General features: G+C 36.2%; 1 protein-coding gene across 1 annotated transcript; it reads left to right on the forward strand.

The window, feature by feature from the left end:
* Window positions 1-7,350: 7,350 nt before the first annotated feature.
* On the forward strand, window positions 7,351-11,105 carry LOC137718439 (receptor-like protein kinase 7). Its single transcript, XM_068457989.1, has 2 exons — window positions 7,351-10,067; window positions 10,158-11,105. Exons 1-2 carry the CDS (start codon window positions 7,502-7,504, stop codon window positions 10,553-10,555), a joined length of 2,964 nt encoding a protein of 987 aa, XP_068314090.1. The 5' UTR covers window positions 7,351-7,501; the 3' UTR covers window positions 10,556-11,105.
* The last annotated feature ends 5,274 nt before the right edge of the window (window positions 11,106-16,379 follow it).

Consider the following 16,379-nt stretch of genomic DNA (forward strand, 5'->3'; position numbering starts at 1 on the left):
AATTGGTAAGAATAACTATGTATTAACCAGTGTTTAAAATATCAATATAGATAGGTGGGAAAATCGATATACAAATTTATGAAAATATTGATATCAATTGCCTTTGATGAAAATTATGGAAATGTGCAATGGGATGGGCATATCAACTCATTTAGATTTAATCAAAATTAGAGAAAAAATTTTCAACAAAACTTCAAATGTTCGAAATCTGCACTTGGTTCTGGCAAAGTTTCTATAATGAATCGGTAATATCGTTGATATTTATTGATTTTCTCGTTAATATAGGATGAAGTTGCATCCCACCACCATTCCATATTGATCCTTGATTCTTCAACAAAAATTGTAGATATTCATAATTATATGAATCTCTTTAGAGAACTTATGTTCTAGTTTACATTGTAGGATTCACTTGATACAAACCATCTCCCACCTGATACGAACCATAATTTATATTTCAAATTGTAGATAATAGTAAGACCATCTCCCACCTGTTATGCTAAAACCCAAAATTTGACTCTTAGCACCATGCTAAAACTTGGTGGATTCCACAAATTGGTTAAACAAGTACGTGACATCACGAAGCATACCAAAATTCAACACTTCAACACTTTTAGGCGACAGATGGTCGTCTAACTCATGAGAAATTCTGTTATCTGACAATCAGACTACAAACTAGAGTAAAAGAGGCATGATTCTTTGTCTGTTGTCGTATTTTTCAAGCGATCCAAGTTTCAGACGTAATAATTTCTCATAACTTAGATAATGGGACTGCATAATTAGCAAACAGTTCGTATGGAAAATTATGACGGGTAAAACGGATTAAAATCAGCAAACAACTCATTCCCAATTTCGTAGGGATGTTTGAAATTGATGCAGGATAGAATCGAGGGTATCGAGAAGAGGGGGATAGATAACCTGAGATTCACTCAATCAAGGGTAACGTAACTCGCTCACGTCGCTAATCGTGGATTCTCTCACACGATCAAGCCAAATGCTTGATTGGGGAAGGAGAAATCACTCACTTCAATTGCACAAGGCAAAATATATTTTAATTCATTCAAATTTACCATTCAAGGCTTTCTAGTACAATATTTATAAGTGTTTACAAATTAATAGACTTTAAGTTTCCATGACACCCTTGCTACTTCCAAAATAACTTAACAAATTCCCAAATAATTAAAATACAAAACCCTTGTTATTCCAAAGCATATTAATGGTTTCAAATTGTTTTCTTCAAGGCTTGCCTCTTGCATCATTCTCCTCTTCTCAGAAAAAACTCGTCCTCGAGTTTTAGTTGACTTTTGGTTTTCCCTCGATCTTTTGGAATGCCTTTCAAACTTTTCCATAACATTTACAATAGCACAAGAAATATACGAGTGTTCGAAGTCTTGATCCTTATTCTTTCTTCAAATGGATAAGCTCGAAATGGCGCATGACTCCAATGGTGGGCAATGCTTCTCTTCTTCAAAGACTTTCTTCTAACCAAATCATCATGATAAAGAAATTTATCCCACATATAATCATGGATATCAGAGTAAGGAGTTTTTGCCCAATGTGGAAGTTGTGCATTAATTAAGTCTGAATTTACCACCTCACTCATAAGCGGTAAAGTTTCCTTTACATCCACAATCTTTACTTGGTGCTCAACATTCAAGAAACTACCTTCAAGAATCTCATTGATCACGTAAATAACAATATCATCTTCTAATAAATTATACAAACGTGAGGAGTATAACTTCCTTACCTCACTACCATCCTCATCAACTTCATTCACAAAACGTATTGACTTCGTCTTCATCAATGTACTCATCGTAAATTGGTGGTGAATTCCAATTGATGAAGCTAATTTCTTTGACAGTGTGCTCCTCAAACAGATTGTAAATCACAGACATGGTCTTCAACTGCAGTGGATAACCTGCTATGATACCACTTGATGTAGGATAGAACCAAGGGTATCGAGGAGAGGGGGATAGATAACCTAGGATTCACTCAACCAGGGGCAACAAAGCTCGCTCATGTCGCTACTCGTGGATTCACTCACACGACCAAGTCAAATGCTTGTTTGAGGAAGGAGAAATCACTCACTTCAATTGTACAAAGCAAAATATATTTTAATTCATTCAAATATGTCATTCAAGGCTTTCTAGTATAATATTTATAAGTGTTTACAAATGAATGGACTTTAAGTTTCTATAACACCCTTACAACTTCTAAAATAACTCAACAAATTCCCAAATAATTAAAATACAAAACCTTAGTTATCCCAAAGCATATTAATGGTTTCACATTGTTTTCTTCAAGGCCTGCCTCCTGCATTAGAAATGTTGAGGACAAAAAAAGAGAGTTTCCAATCCCTTGTACTCCATGCACACTCGAGAATTTGGGTCTACATCTGGATAAACACTTCTTTGGACCTCCCCACTGGACATATTGAACCATTTTTCCACACGAGTGGGTCACGGGATTGATGACTTAACACTTAAGTTCTCTTAATCTTCCACTCAAGATAAAGGAGATTCGTTGTGACGAAGTCATTCCTTATCCAATCATTATATATGATAATTTTATAAACCGAACGATGTTGTTAATTATTAAATTATTATTTAAATATTAATTAGCATGTTTATTTTTTAATTGATGACATCTTATTTAATTCATAAATTTAATTTAAAATTTTGATGTCAGTAACTTTATTCATCTAACTATTATTATTTAAGCCAATCAATTTTCTAGAAGGTGGAACTCATGTGTCCCAATCTTCTAGAAGGATGACAAAAATACATGTAAAAATATCTTCATAGAGGATGGAGGATAGTGCGACAACTACTTTGGTCTTACTCGTGAAGAATGATAAATGTATGTACGGGTAATCGAACGCGCCTCTTGAAGCCCGTGGATTGGGGGCAGTTCATATTTTAGCAATTATCCACGTTTTTGGCTGGCTACTTGTGAACCAGTTTTAAAGGTCAACAAGGGCGGCATCACGCTGCCGTGCTTCACCAATATTCTCCATTTGTTTGATAAGATTGGCGCGAAGTAGTGGTGGCAATTGCAACAAATCCGTTTGGACAGATTAACTAACCAATTAAAATAAATAATACGTTGGATTTTAACGTTCTGCGTTCATAATGGTTGGATTTGTTAATAATCTGTCACTTAACGGTTGTTTTCAAGACCACTTGCGAAACCGTTAGGTATTCGTAACAAGGTTCTGAAAATACCTAGATGTTAGTCAGGTAGCGGGTTAGCGCCTAATGCCTAGACGGCTAAGCAGGGTTTAGGCGGATTTTGGTAAATTTCTTGTATATCTTGTAAATAAGTGCATACTGACACTTATAAAAAATTATACTTGTATGAAATCCATTGATAAGATAATAAAAGAATGTTGAAATGCAAAAAGAGTATCCAACAAGTCCAAAATTTAAAAGCACATTAAGCATATATGCCATATAACCATAGTAAAGAGTATTGTAAGATGACACATGTACAACAAACTTACAATAAGAATGAAAATAGAAAAGGGTATAAAAAGTAGTAAAAAAAATGGTGAGGACCATTCAAAGAAAACATGCAGGCTGCAATAAATGTTTTTCCTAGATAAAAGATGATGGGACCATCTTAATTGAATCATGCAAACTGAACAATGACCCATGTTTACAACCAGACAAAAACAGAAACAATATTAAAACCAAAATAAATATGTTATGGTCGTAATAAATAAATTAGCCTTATGCAGAAACCAAGATAAAAAACAAATAAACAAATTAAACAGCACAGGAAACAAGGGGAAAAAAATAGATAAACTAATTAACTAGCACAGGAACCAAGGAGAAAGAAAATAAAGTAAAGCATCATCTTCATCTTGTTCACGCTGAGTTGCACGGCGGCTCTGCAACAATTTTTTCCAAATTCTGGTGTGCTCTACATACGCCCACCTAGCCTTCGCCAAGACCGGCATAACTCCGCCTAGTCCCGCCTAATCCTGCCCAGGCGTCCGTCTAATATATTTCCGATTTTGTGCCCGATTAGAAGCTAATCGCGGCGGCAACCAAACGTCCAACGCCTAGGCGCCGCCTAAACCGACTTTTAAAACACTAACATAAGTGTAAGTGTTTTTTTTTTTTTTTTTAATTCATCAAAATAAATAGCACCAGCAGAAGCTCGTCTTCTGGTGGTGTAGTTGAATTGGATCTAGTTTATTGATTAAAAAAAGAATTGGATTATAGTTTGGATTGGAGAATAACTTGACATCCATCACTTTCGATCAAGTAGTTAATGTCGATGAGAGGGATGGGCTGGAGCTAAATATGTTTTATTTCTTTAGTCAATTGGCCATTTTTTAAGCCACAATTCAGTACAACAAAAGGTGGCTACATATTGACAGTGATAAATGTTATAATTAAATAAAACATCGATTTTAACAGGTGAAATGGTTGATCTCTTAGCATAACGCGTGATTTCGTGTCCAAGTATTTCCACCCATCAGCTTATTGGATTGGGTTTGGATAACTTGGTCAATCCAACCAACAATTTACCAGAACTAGTCACAGTCTCGTACAACACTTAAAAAAAAAAAAAACAATTACATGTGCTTATAAATAATTGAGCTACTTCTTATTTGCTAATTTATTTTATGATAAAACCTCAATTTTATTAAAAGGTTAACTCAAAATATATTTTGTACGATGAGCGGTTAAACAATTATCTCACACTCCGGGGTGTCTTAAAATTTTTGTATATTTCTTTTCCGAAAACAAAAACAACTATTTTCACTCCATTATTAGCTATTTTTAACTGTAATAAAAAAAATAAGGGAGAAAAAAAAAAAAAAAAAAAAAAGGCAAGGACAATTGTTATGTCGGTGAGTTCTTGTTCTGTCTAAAAGATTTTCATTGCTAAATATTGAAAGTAAAAGATAGGAAATGATACTTTCACTTCATAATGTACTTCTTGCATTTGATTTGAAAAAATGTAAACCAGAAATGAGTGTTGAGAGTTGAATCCCATGTTGAGGAAATGAGGGACATTAGATGTGCTTATACGTAATTAAGCTACTCTCTATATTGCCAATTGGTTTTATAATAAAATTTCAACTATCTTCAACGCGTATGAGATGTCATTCACATGTTTGGCAACACACATTACACGCTTATTAGCATAAAGAGTTACTAAAAATTGGAATGTTTTGATCCTTACTCCCAGATTTAGATTAACATTCTTTTAGAGGAGCTAGAAATTTGACGATTGTGAACACTTTTATTCTTGATCTACAAAATCTCTTACAAAAAAACTACCAAATCTAAGAAGCCATATCATGCATATAGTAGCTCCCTTTCAAAATGTTGGACCAGCATGCTAGCTTGTGAGCTTAACTACTGTTCTTTTTCTTCTTTTGTTCTGTCTTCCAAGTCTCTAGGTCCATTTCTGAGTCTTTCATTTAGCTCTTGTCTCCCCTTCTAGTCAAGTTGACATGGCTCCCTTGCATACCATGTCTCCTGCTTAATTTGCTACTTCCTTCCCAGTTGCTTCCAATAAATCTTCAACAACTAAATGTGGGCCACAGCTCATATCAGATGGCTCATGATCAAGATCTTCCTTTCCAACAACTTTTTTCTTTTGGGAAACTTCAACTGTACGAATTTTTTTTATTAATAACGAAAAAAGAAGTTAAACCTAATTAGAGGGGACATAAACCTTACCTATAAAATAAAGATAATTGAAAAAAAGAAAAAAGAAAAAGAAGGGGGAATTATAAATCTTACCCCTCTAGAAACGAAAACAAGAATGATACAAATAAAAGAGGAGGGGAAAGGGACATGAAACCCAACCCTTTTAAAACGAAACTTAAAGGTCTAAACCTACAAAACAAGTCGAACAACACCACAAAGTTAGGAGAAGAAAAAAAAAAAAGAAAAAAAGTGAGGCAAACCTAAATGCGAGATGCATATTGATTTGAGAAGTGATATCCATGCAAGCCAATATAGTCTGAAAACAAAACAACACGAGCTGCTGGCGGAGGAGAATCATGTTATGTTAAAGTTGGAGAAAATAAGCCCATGTTAGCAAAATTATACACAACAAAATTTCCTTTGCGATAGATGTGCAATGCGCTTAAAGTCATTTTTCAAATGCGGTCCAAAAAAATAGACCAGACAATATTATTCATATAAATAACTAAAAGTGTAACCGATCAGACAAAAATTACAAGTAGGAATATCCCCAATAATTAAGAAGAAGATAATAATAATAATAATAAAACCACCACAAGACCGTTTTTTTTTTTCTTTTTTTTTTTGGCCACGCCACATTAAATAATGCGGTTGAGAGACTACCACCAACAGACAATGCGAATAAAATACATACTTATTATACGAAATACAGATGAGCCTAGGGAAGCAGACTGCTACCAATTAATTTTACATATTCGTGCCAAACCGACCTTGATTAAAAAGGGGTTTACTTGTTAAAACAAAGCTCCTTCTCACACTTTTATATGAAAATAATTGTATTTTCGACAGATAGAATTCTCGTTAGCTGGGTTTATAGAAAAGAAAACTAATGAAAATAATTTGAAAATTTTGAATTTTAACGATAAAGACAAAATAAAAGATAAAGTAAATAGTACCATAATTGACTTTTTAGTGTAAAAATATGGTTTTTCGTTAAAATGAACAATATCATAAGCTTTTTGTTAAAGCTCCCTTTTTAGAATAACTAAAACTATATCGGACAAAAACAGAGAGTTTATGTTAGGACAGTTATATAACCATTTCGTTTTAGTTTTTTATTTTTATTTTTTTTGAAAATGAAAAACTTATTTAGTAACTATTTTTAGTTTCAGGTTTAAAGAAAATGAAAAATGAAAACTAAAACCTGAAAAAGAAATGGTTATTAAACAGTCCCTTAAAGTGTTTAATAGCGTTTATGCTTTAAAAAGTGTGTTGTTTATTGTTGGCTGTGTTAGTAAGGTCACAGGCTTGTGTGTTACCCCACCGAGATTTGAGTCTCACTCCTAGTAGTTCTCGTTAATGCGCGATTAGTAAATTCCTATGTAAATTCATATGTTGGCAGCTGATAGTTAGGTGTCATGCGTAAGTTTTTTCGGCTTGAGGTTGTGGGTATACCCTAATGTTGGTGGTGAGGTAGTCAATCTCCTCTTAAACTTTCAAATAACACAAGTTAAGAATGTACCTAGACGTGCATTTTTGAATGGAAGTGTTTTACCACGCAAGTTAAGAATACGTGAGCATTTCCAATTGGTCAAATAGTTGCTCTCCAAATTTTGCAAAAATGTGAACGCTTTAGAAGCTTCCTAGTTCCTACATCTAATTTGGTCACATGCACAATTTGGAACATAATCCACAACCAGTGGGTAAATAGTTACAACCACTCAATCATCTCATAGGTTCAAAATGGCGCTCCTTAGACTCTCACTTCCACCCTTCCCTCTTCAAAAATCCCCGCACTCCCCCAAGTCCACTTTCCCGTCGACTCCCCCAGCATGTCGTCATTGACAGACCGGAGAATAACCCATCTCCCCCTCTACCTCCTCTTCCTCCTCGTCTGCCTCCTCTCCACCGCGGCGGCCGATGAGCTTCAAATTCTTCTCAAACTAAAATCCACGTTACAAGCTTCAAACACCAACAACAACATATTCAATACATGGAACTCCACCAATTCCGTTTGCAGCTTCACCGGAATTGCCTGCAACGAAAACGGATTCGTTCGAGATATCGACCTTTCGAATCAGAACCTATCTGGGTTTCTTGCGGCGGACGCAATATGCCAGCTCGAATCGTTGGAAACACTTTCCTTGGGATTCAACTTCTTGCACGGGACAATCAAGGAGGACTTGAACAACTGCGTAAATTTGAAGTACTTGGACTTGGGCAACAATTTGTTCTCAGGATCGTTCCCCGACATATCATCCCTGTCCCGATTAGAACATCTCCATCTGAACTACAGCGGATTTTCGGGTACTTTTCCATGGAAATCATTGGGGAACATGACGGGTTTGATTCGATTGAGCTTGGGAGACAACCCTTTTCATCAAAGCCCATTCCCAACCGAGGTGTTGAATCTCAACAAACTCATCTGGCTTTACTTGTCGAATTGCAGCCTCGGAGGTTCGATTCCGAAAGGAATCGGAAACCTCACGGAGCTTATCAACTTGGAGTTATCCTACAACAACATGATCGGAGAAATCCCATCCGAGATTACAAAGCTCACCAAGCTCTGGCAGCTCGAGCTCTACGACAACCAGTTCACCGGGACGCTTCCTTCCGGCCTAAGAAACCTCACTAACCTCGAAAACTTTGATGCCTCCGCGAACCTACTAGAAGGCGATTTGTCGGAATTGGGATTCCTGCAGAACATAGTTTCCCTTCAATTGTTCGAGAATAGTTTCTCCGGAGAAGTTCCGACGGAGTTCGGGGAATTCAAGAAGCTTGTCAATCTGTCGTTGTACAAGAACAAGCTGACCGGTCCTCTGCCTCAGAAACTTGGCTCTTGGTCCAAGATTGATTTCATCGATATCTCTGAGAATCTCCTGACGGGAAGTATTCCGCCCGATATGTGCAAGATGGGGACGATGAGAGGCTTTCTCCTGGTCCAGAACAAGTTTACCGGCGAAATTCCTGCGAATTACGCTAAGTGTTCCACATTGAAGCGGTTCAGAGTCAATATCAACTCGCTGTCCGGTGTTGTTCCTCCTGGAATTTGGGGGTTGCCGAATGCGCACATCATCGACCTTACTTCCAATCAATTCGAAGGTCCGATTACTTCTGACATTGGAAATGCGAAGATGCTTGCGAAGTTGGTCGTTAGTTACAATCAGTTATCTGGTGAGCTGCCGGATGAGATTTCCAAAGCAACATCTTTGGTGTCCATTGTTTTGAACAACAATCGGTTTTCCGGGAACCTCCCTGGAAGTATTGGTGACCTGAGGCATCTGGGAACTCTGTATTTGCAGAGTAACAGGTTCTCTGCTTCGATACCAGATTCTCTAGGAAACTGTAATTTACTGAGCGACTTGAACATGGCAGAAAACTCGCTTTCCGGTGACATCCCATCGTCTTTAGGCTCTCTCCCAACCTTGAACTCCCTGAATTTGTCACAAAATCAACTTTCGGGTGAAATCCCAAAGAGCTTAGCATCTCTAAGGCTAAGTCTTCTTGATCTATCACACAACAGGCTCACCGGCGCCATACCAGAATCTCTGTCGATTGCAGCCTACAACAGTAGCTTTTCTGGTAACTCCGGACTCTGCAGCACGGACATAAGCTCATTCCCCCAGTGTTCTTCTGGTTCTGGGATGTCCAAGGATGTCCGGACGCTAATTATTTGCTTCTCGGCTGGCTCAGCAATCCTGCTTGTGTCCCTTACATGCTTCTTGTTCTTAAAGAAGCGCGAAAAGGATGAAGACCGTTCGTTAAAGGAGGAATCTTGGGACATAAAATCTTTTCATGAGATAAGCTTCACCGAGGGTGAAATTCTTGATTCCATTAGGCAAGAGAATCTTATTGGAAAAGGGGGTTCCGGAAACGTTTACAGAGTTTTACTTGCGAATGGCAAAGATCTCGCTGTAAAGCACATATGGAACACCGATCCAAGTGACAGGAAAAGGTTCAAGAGCATGGCTCCAGTGCTTGCAAAACGCGGTGGGAAGTTGAAGGAATTTAATGCTGAGGTGCAGATGTTGAGCTCGATTAGGCATGTGAATGTGGTGAAGTTGTACTGCAGCATTACAAGCGAGGACTCAAGCTTGTTGGTGTATGAGTACATGCCGAATGGTAGCTTGTGGGATCAGCTTCATACGTGCCAAAAGATGAAGCTTGATTGGGAGACAAGGCATGAGATAGCAGTGGGAGCAGCCAAAGGGTTGGAGTATTTGCATCATGGCTTGGAGAGGCTGGTGATGCACAGGGATGTCAAGTCCAGTAACATTTTATTGGATGAGTTTTTGAAGCCGAAGATTGCAGATTTCGGGCTTGCCAAGATTGTTCAGGCCACTGCAGACAAGGACTCTACTCATGTTATTGCCGGAACACCCGGCTACATTGCTCCTGGTTAGTCAAATACTCAAGTTAAATATTTTAGTACTTTTGAGCTCATTAATTTGTTACTAATTATGGCTAATGTAATTGTTAATTATGCAGAATATGGATATACGTACAAAGTGAATGAGAAGAGCGATGTGTACAGCTTCGGAGTGGTACTAATGGAGCTAGTGACGGGGAAAAGGCCGATAGAGCCAGAGTTCGGAGAGAACAAGGATATAGTGAGCTGGGTAAGCAGCATGCTCGGGAGTAGAGAGAGCATATTAAGTATGGTGGACTCATATATTCCAGAGGTGAACAAAGAAGAGGTTATCAAGGTTTTAAGAATTGCAATTCTCTGCACGGCTAGGGTACCGGAGTTAAGACCCTCCATGAGAAGTGTGGTTCAAATGCTTGAAGAGGCTCACGAGACATTTAAATTGCTCAAGATTGTTATCAGCAAAGATGGTGCTGCTGCTGATAAGAAAATGAAAGTAGTGAAGGGTATAGAGAACTGAAATTAATCAACACGCGGCCACGCTTCGAAAATTATTGGTCGAAGAAGCTCGATCATCGATCTCCAGTTAAACTAGTTTAACATGGAACTATTATGTAATGTATATATGAGAGCTGAGTACTTGTAACATATTAGCCAGAGCCTGCAGTCATTGCATATGTATAAATATATATATATATATATATATATATATGCATTTGTAGTTTTGCAGATGTAAAATAAGAATTTGGATCCTCTTCGGATCTTGCTCTGTCGGCTCCAGACATCGAGATCCGGAGAGAATCTCAATTCATAAAATAGTAGGAGGGCTTTTTTTGTACCATTTATACGTATCTACTGTTGAGAATCAATGTCAATTGTAGGTGAAGTAGGTGGATGTTGTAGGTGAAGTAAGTGTGTGAGGTTGGTGAAGTAAGTGTGTGAGGTTGGTGAAGTAAGTGGAGGTTGTAGGTGAAGTAGGTGGATGTTGTAGGTGAAGTAAGTGTGTGGTGTAGCTTTCATTTGGTTTGCTATAAATACCCAAGTCCTCAAGCATTGTAAATCATCCAAGGAGAAACAAAACCTAGAGCTAAATAAGAAAAGCTTTGCTAATTAGTTTGTTTTGTGAGCTTTCTTTAAGAGTGTGCTCTATTTTCTTCTTCTTGGGATCATTAGAGTTATCTTGGATACTTTTCTTATTCAACATCTACTACTACTACTAGTTAATCCCTTTGTTCCCTTCAGGGTTTAAGCTTAACTGAAAGGAATAGTACTGTCATTTCTAATAATTTTTCTTTTTTAGGCAATTGCCAGTCGTACAATATGCAAGATATGAATCAATGTAAGAGTTTGGTGAACAATAGTGTAAGATTTTACTAGGAGCAATCGTCCATGCATGTGGGTGACTCCAATACAAGTATGGCCCCGACTGCCATTATCCCAAGAAACTCCTCTAATGTTTGTATAGGTGTTTGGGCCCAAAATATTATTTTGGGCCTAGCTTGGAGCCGCCCACGGCCCAGTGACCATTTGGAATTTTGTCAAGGGTCGTTTAATCATTATGGGCTTGCCAGTTAGGATTGGCTGAATCCTATTGCGAGGAGGATTGGTTTAGATAAAGGTGAGGTGGTCGAAACCTAGTGCAACAAGGGGTCTTTAAGACTAAGGATGCTTGGAATTAGGGGATGAATCTAATTTGCTAAAGAGCTTGGTTCAAAGTCCTATTGGAATTAGGACTAGCCAAGACCTAATCAGATTAGGTTGAGGACTTCTAATCCAAATATGATTCTAGCTCAACTATGAAGGGGTTTGCTGCTATAAATAAAGGAGGGCGTGCATCATTCAAAGCCCCTCCAATTCAACTTACAAATTGCCTTGTGCAAAGCTTCTCAACAACCTTTGAGATTTTATCCTTCTCCCTTTTTCTTGCCACTAACACATCTTCAGTTTGGATACAAAGCACTGTGAAGGCAATTGGCAACATCTTCAGTTCGGCATTCCGATGGTCGAACCACATTTACCATCAAGACATACATCTCTTTTGAGTATTTGTGTCTGTATAATCTGATGCCAGTTCGACGTGCTTATACTCTCGCGAATATAATCATTGTGACCGAACCCGGTGCTGACGATTTGTGAACTTCGCAGAACAAGCAGCCTTATCTTCAGGCTCTAGAACTCAAAGGCTGAGACATGTTCCTTCCTCGACCGCAATCGCAAGATGAAGAAGTCAGCAACGCACCCAACTCGACATCATCACATTTTACTCCCCGGTCGAGCTCTGCAGATGAGTTGGCACGTCTCGCACATAACTGAAGGACGCAGTTAGCTTATTAGTTACTCAATCTGTGCGCCACGTAAGCTTGGTAGTTTTTAGATTCAACAATAGACTACACATACAAGTGTGGGCATCATTGCAATTGGATCCAATTTTAGGTTTGCAAGGTTTAAGTTGCTGTGTGGTAGCATACTTGAGTTAAATCATAAGATGGAAATTCTGTCCTATATTTATTTTTTTCACGAGTGAACGGTTGAGATTTAATTAAATGAAATTTAGTTAATTTTGAAAATAGCTTAAAAATTTTGAATTTTAACCAAAAGGATAAAAATGTGTTGTAAGTGAATAGTATCAGAAGTGACTTTTTAGAGTAAAAATATCCTTAACGTTAAAAGTGAACAGTACCAAAATTTTTTCGTTAAGACTCCCTATTTTTTTCTCCTTTGCTGCAGAAGAACAAAGTTGAATCTTAAGAGATTCGATGGCATATTATTGGTCTCCAGCAGACTAATTGCTGTAACAAGAATATGATTTGTTTAGTGCAGATCATGGTTTGTCAACGGTTTAAAATATAATTAGGAATGCTTGTGACTGAGTCGAGCACTATTCTACTACAGCAGAAAGAAACTCACAAACAAATGGACACACGCGAACGGTAGATGGAGTAGACGCCAAATTTAGGTCAACAGCTACCTACGCAAAGCTCTTACCTTTTTGTTTTCTGGCCAAGATAGGTAGCAAGCAGAGACAATCAAGCAACAATTTCATTTAAAAAAAATCACAATTTATTAGAATAAAGATTGAAGTTATTGGCATTTAAAAAAATAATTATCATATATTCCTTTGGTATAAAATTATGAAACGAAAACTTCAGTTAAAAGATTGCGTTTGGACTGGAGTGTCAATAACATTATGCTAAATATACTAAAATAAAATATATAATACAAATAGATATATTAATAAGTTTAGTGTAGACAACTATTGTGTCATTGAAATTTCAAAATATTCATCTTACACTCAGTGGTGGTAATGTGGTCATTATTTTCAGCGAAAAAACTTTATTGGACCATTTTGTCGAGTACCTGGTGGACACTTGTCGATTCTTGCAGACATTCGCTAAAAGCTTATGCCGACATATGTCGACAAATATTATGATTTGTAAAGGCTTGTCAAGGGTAACTACAAAAAATTATCGGATAATGTTGAAGACTGCTAAAACTTGTAAACTGAGGCATTTCATCTGACACTTGAATATGGTTTGAAGAAAATTCCTTGTAGGGTGTCTTATTAATAATTTTTGACCTACACCTCATATTCTATTGAGCTAAATTACCCTACTTCGTCATATGCCCTAAAAAAAATGAATAAGAGCTTGTTTGAATGTGTTTTTAAAATTACTGAAAACGTTTTTGGTGAAAATATTTTTTAAAACAATCCTTAGTAAAAATGCTAGTAAATCCTAAAAAAACACTTAAAGTGCTTCTTGGCAGAAGTACATCACTAATACTTCTTGTAGAAAGCACTTCAAGTGTTTTTGAAACCAAAAACATTTTCTCTAAAAACACTTTGTCACTTTAAAAACATATTTAAACGAGCCATAAACTATTGGTATCCTATTCCCTGAAAACCTTTTGGTTTAATCATATTTCTTATAGAGGTGTAATTTATGTGAGCAGGTCTCCCCTACAGTAGAAATGTGATTAGCAATGTGATTAATTAGGGCTGGTTTTATTCCCGATACCAAACTAAATACCATACACTAAATACCTAACCAATAATGTTCGGGACATGATTTCGAAAACCGAAAATTTGATCTTCCCAAAAAAATTTCAGTTTTTCGGTACGAGTCGGGACCGGTTTAGCGTCTGCAGTGTAAACAACACACTTTTCAGAACAACTAACAAATTTAAAAACCCTAATTACAACAATTTGCAGAAACCCAAACCAAAACCCTAATTTGAACAATTTGAAGAAACCCAAGTCAAAACCCCAATTCGAACATTTTGTAGAAACCCAAATCAAACAAATTTCTTACCTTTAGCCTTCAGGGAGACTCGATCGAGTGAGAGTCCAGTGAGACAGTTTTATTGAAAACTCTAAAATTTCATACCCAATTTCATACTGAAAATTTCAGTATCGGTTCGATTTATTCAGTATTGTTAGTTTGGTTTTTTTTTTTTTTTTTTTTATCGGTTGGGTTTTAGTCGGTTTTGGTATTTTATGTATTTTTTTTCCATCCCTATCGTTAACAAACGCGATTTATGCAACATTAGTCATGCCAAATTTGTGTTTTAACTTGTAAAATTATGATTAGGGACCTCACAATCTCATAGCCCCGTTGTGGGCCGCAAGTATGCCAACAGTTTAATCCACATAGTATTAGGAGTTTTTTTCATGGCATTTCCATGTCTAGTGCGGTTGGTCCATGAGGCAGGCAGGCCTGGCATCTAATATTCAAACTACAAAAAAACAATTTTTCCCCAAAGCCCATTCTCAAATTTTCACGCCTATTATGTTAAGTCCATATACATTTCTTTTAACAACACTAGTATTTGCCTACACACTTTATATATATGAACACATTTTTTTGGAAAATGAGAAGGAGAGACGGAGAGAGAGAACGTCGGGGAGTGAGAGGTTTTTTTTTTTTTTTTTTTTTTTTTTTTTTTTTTTTTTTTTTTAATACTGAAGGTATTTTAACATCACCTGTATGTGAGGCTTCAATAAAAAACAGAAAAATTTGGACCTATGAAATTACAGTATTGCCCATCATTTTTTTTGTGTGATAGAAGACTAATTTGTCTTTTTACCCTTTTTGGTTGACAAAGAGGGTTTCATTAATTAATAGAGATAAGAAAACCTAAAATAGCCAAGACTTTGTTTATACAACGAAATTCTAATTGTATGGGAGGGACGAGATTTGGTTTTAAACGAAGAGCCAATCATAACTAGGTATCAGACACAACATTGACAATAAATTTTATCATCATTTATGTGAGTCGAACCCGCAACTAATTTTTTTTTTCTTTTGATACAATGCTAACAAGCTATTATAATAGAAAACTTCATTTTAATCCCTATATAAGATTGTTTTTTCACTAATACCGTATGTAAGATTACAAACTAAAAATAATCCTCCATGTCACATTTAATCATTTTTTTTTTATAAATTTATTGCATTTTCAGTTTCCCTATTTACCCTTATTACTCTCTTAAAACCAATTAGAGAAACAAATATATAATTAATTTTCAAGAGTGCTTAATTAACTAGATCCATAAATAACATGTTCCTTATAACAATAACATTACCATAAACCTCCATGTGTTATTCCAATCGAAGAACCCATAAAACTTAGAAACCATTATCAAACAAAAAAAATCCAGATAAATCAGAAACCAAATTCTCATTGTATTCGGAAGAAAGAAGAAAAAAAGGGCTTTTAGACGCCAAATTGATGGTGAATCCAAAGATAAATGGAAAAAAAAATACAAATAGAGAAAATGGAATGTGAAATCACAACCTCATTGACCATACCGAATTCATCAAACCTACACATAGTACCTAACCAGCTGTACCGAATATTAGGACCCAATTGACAATACCCAAATGAACATTTTGTATGTAGAACAATATAGTGTACCTATATTCTCAATGCATTTTTTTTTTTTTTTATAGTTTTGGATTCAATAAATTAAAAATGAATCCAGAGATAAAGGAAAAGAACAATTTTGTATGTAGAGAAAATAGAATGTGAAATCACAACCTGATTGACCATACCGAATTGATTGGACCTAAACTATATAACGTACCTAATTTATCAGATCTAGTGAACTAAAACATAAAAATACAAACCGTATCAAATCTATTGGACCTAAACTATATAATGTGCTTATTTGACCGTACCGAAACTATCGGACATAAATAGTGCATTCTCCACTCAATATAAAATTTGAATAAATATAAAATAAAATAAAAAAAACACAAAAATTAGGTAGTTATAGACAATAAAGATGACATTTTTTAGACAATGAAGATGGAAGTTACTTTTATGAGTGATAAGATGTAACC

This window comes from Pyrus communis, chromosome 15 (assembly GCF_963583255.1).
Source record: "Pyrus communis chromosome 15, drPyrComm1.1, whole genome shotgun sequence".
NCBI classification, from domain to species: Eukaryota; Viridiplantae; Streptophyta; class Magnoliopsida; order Rosales; family Rosaceae; genus Pyrus; species Pyrus communis.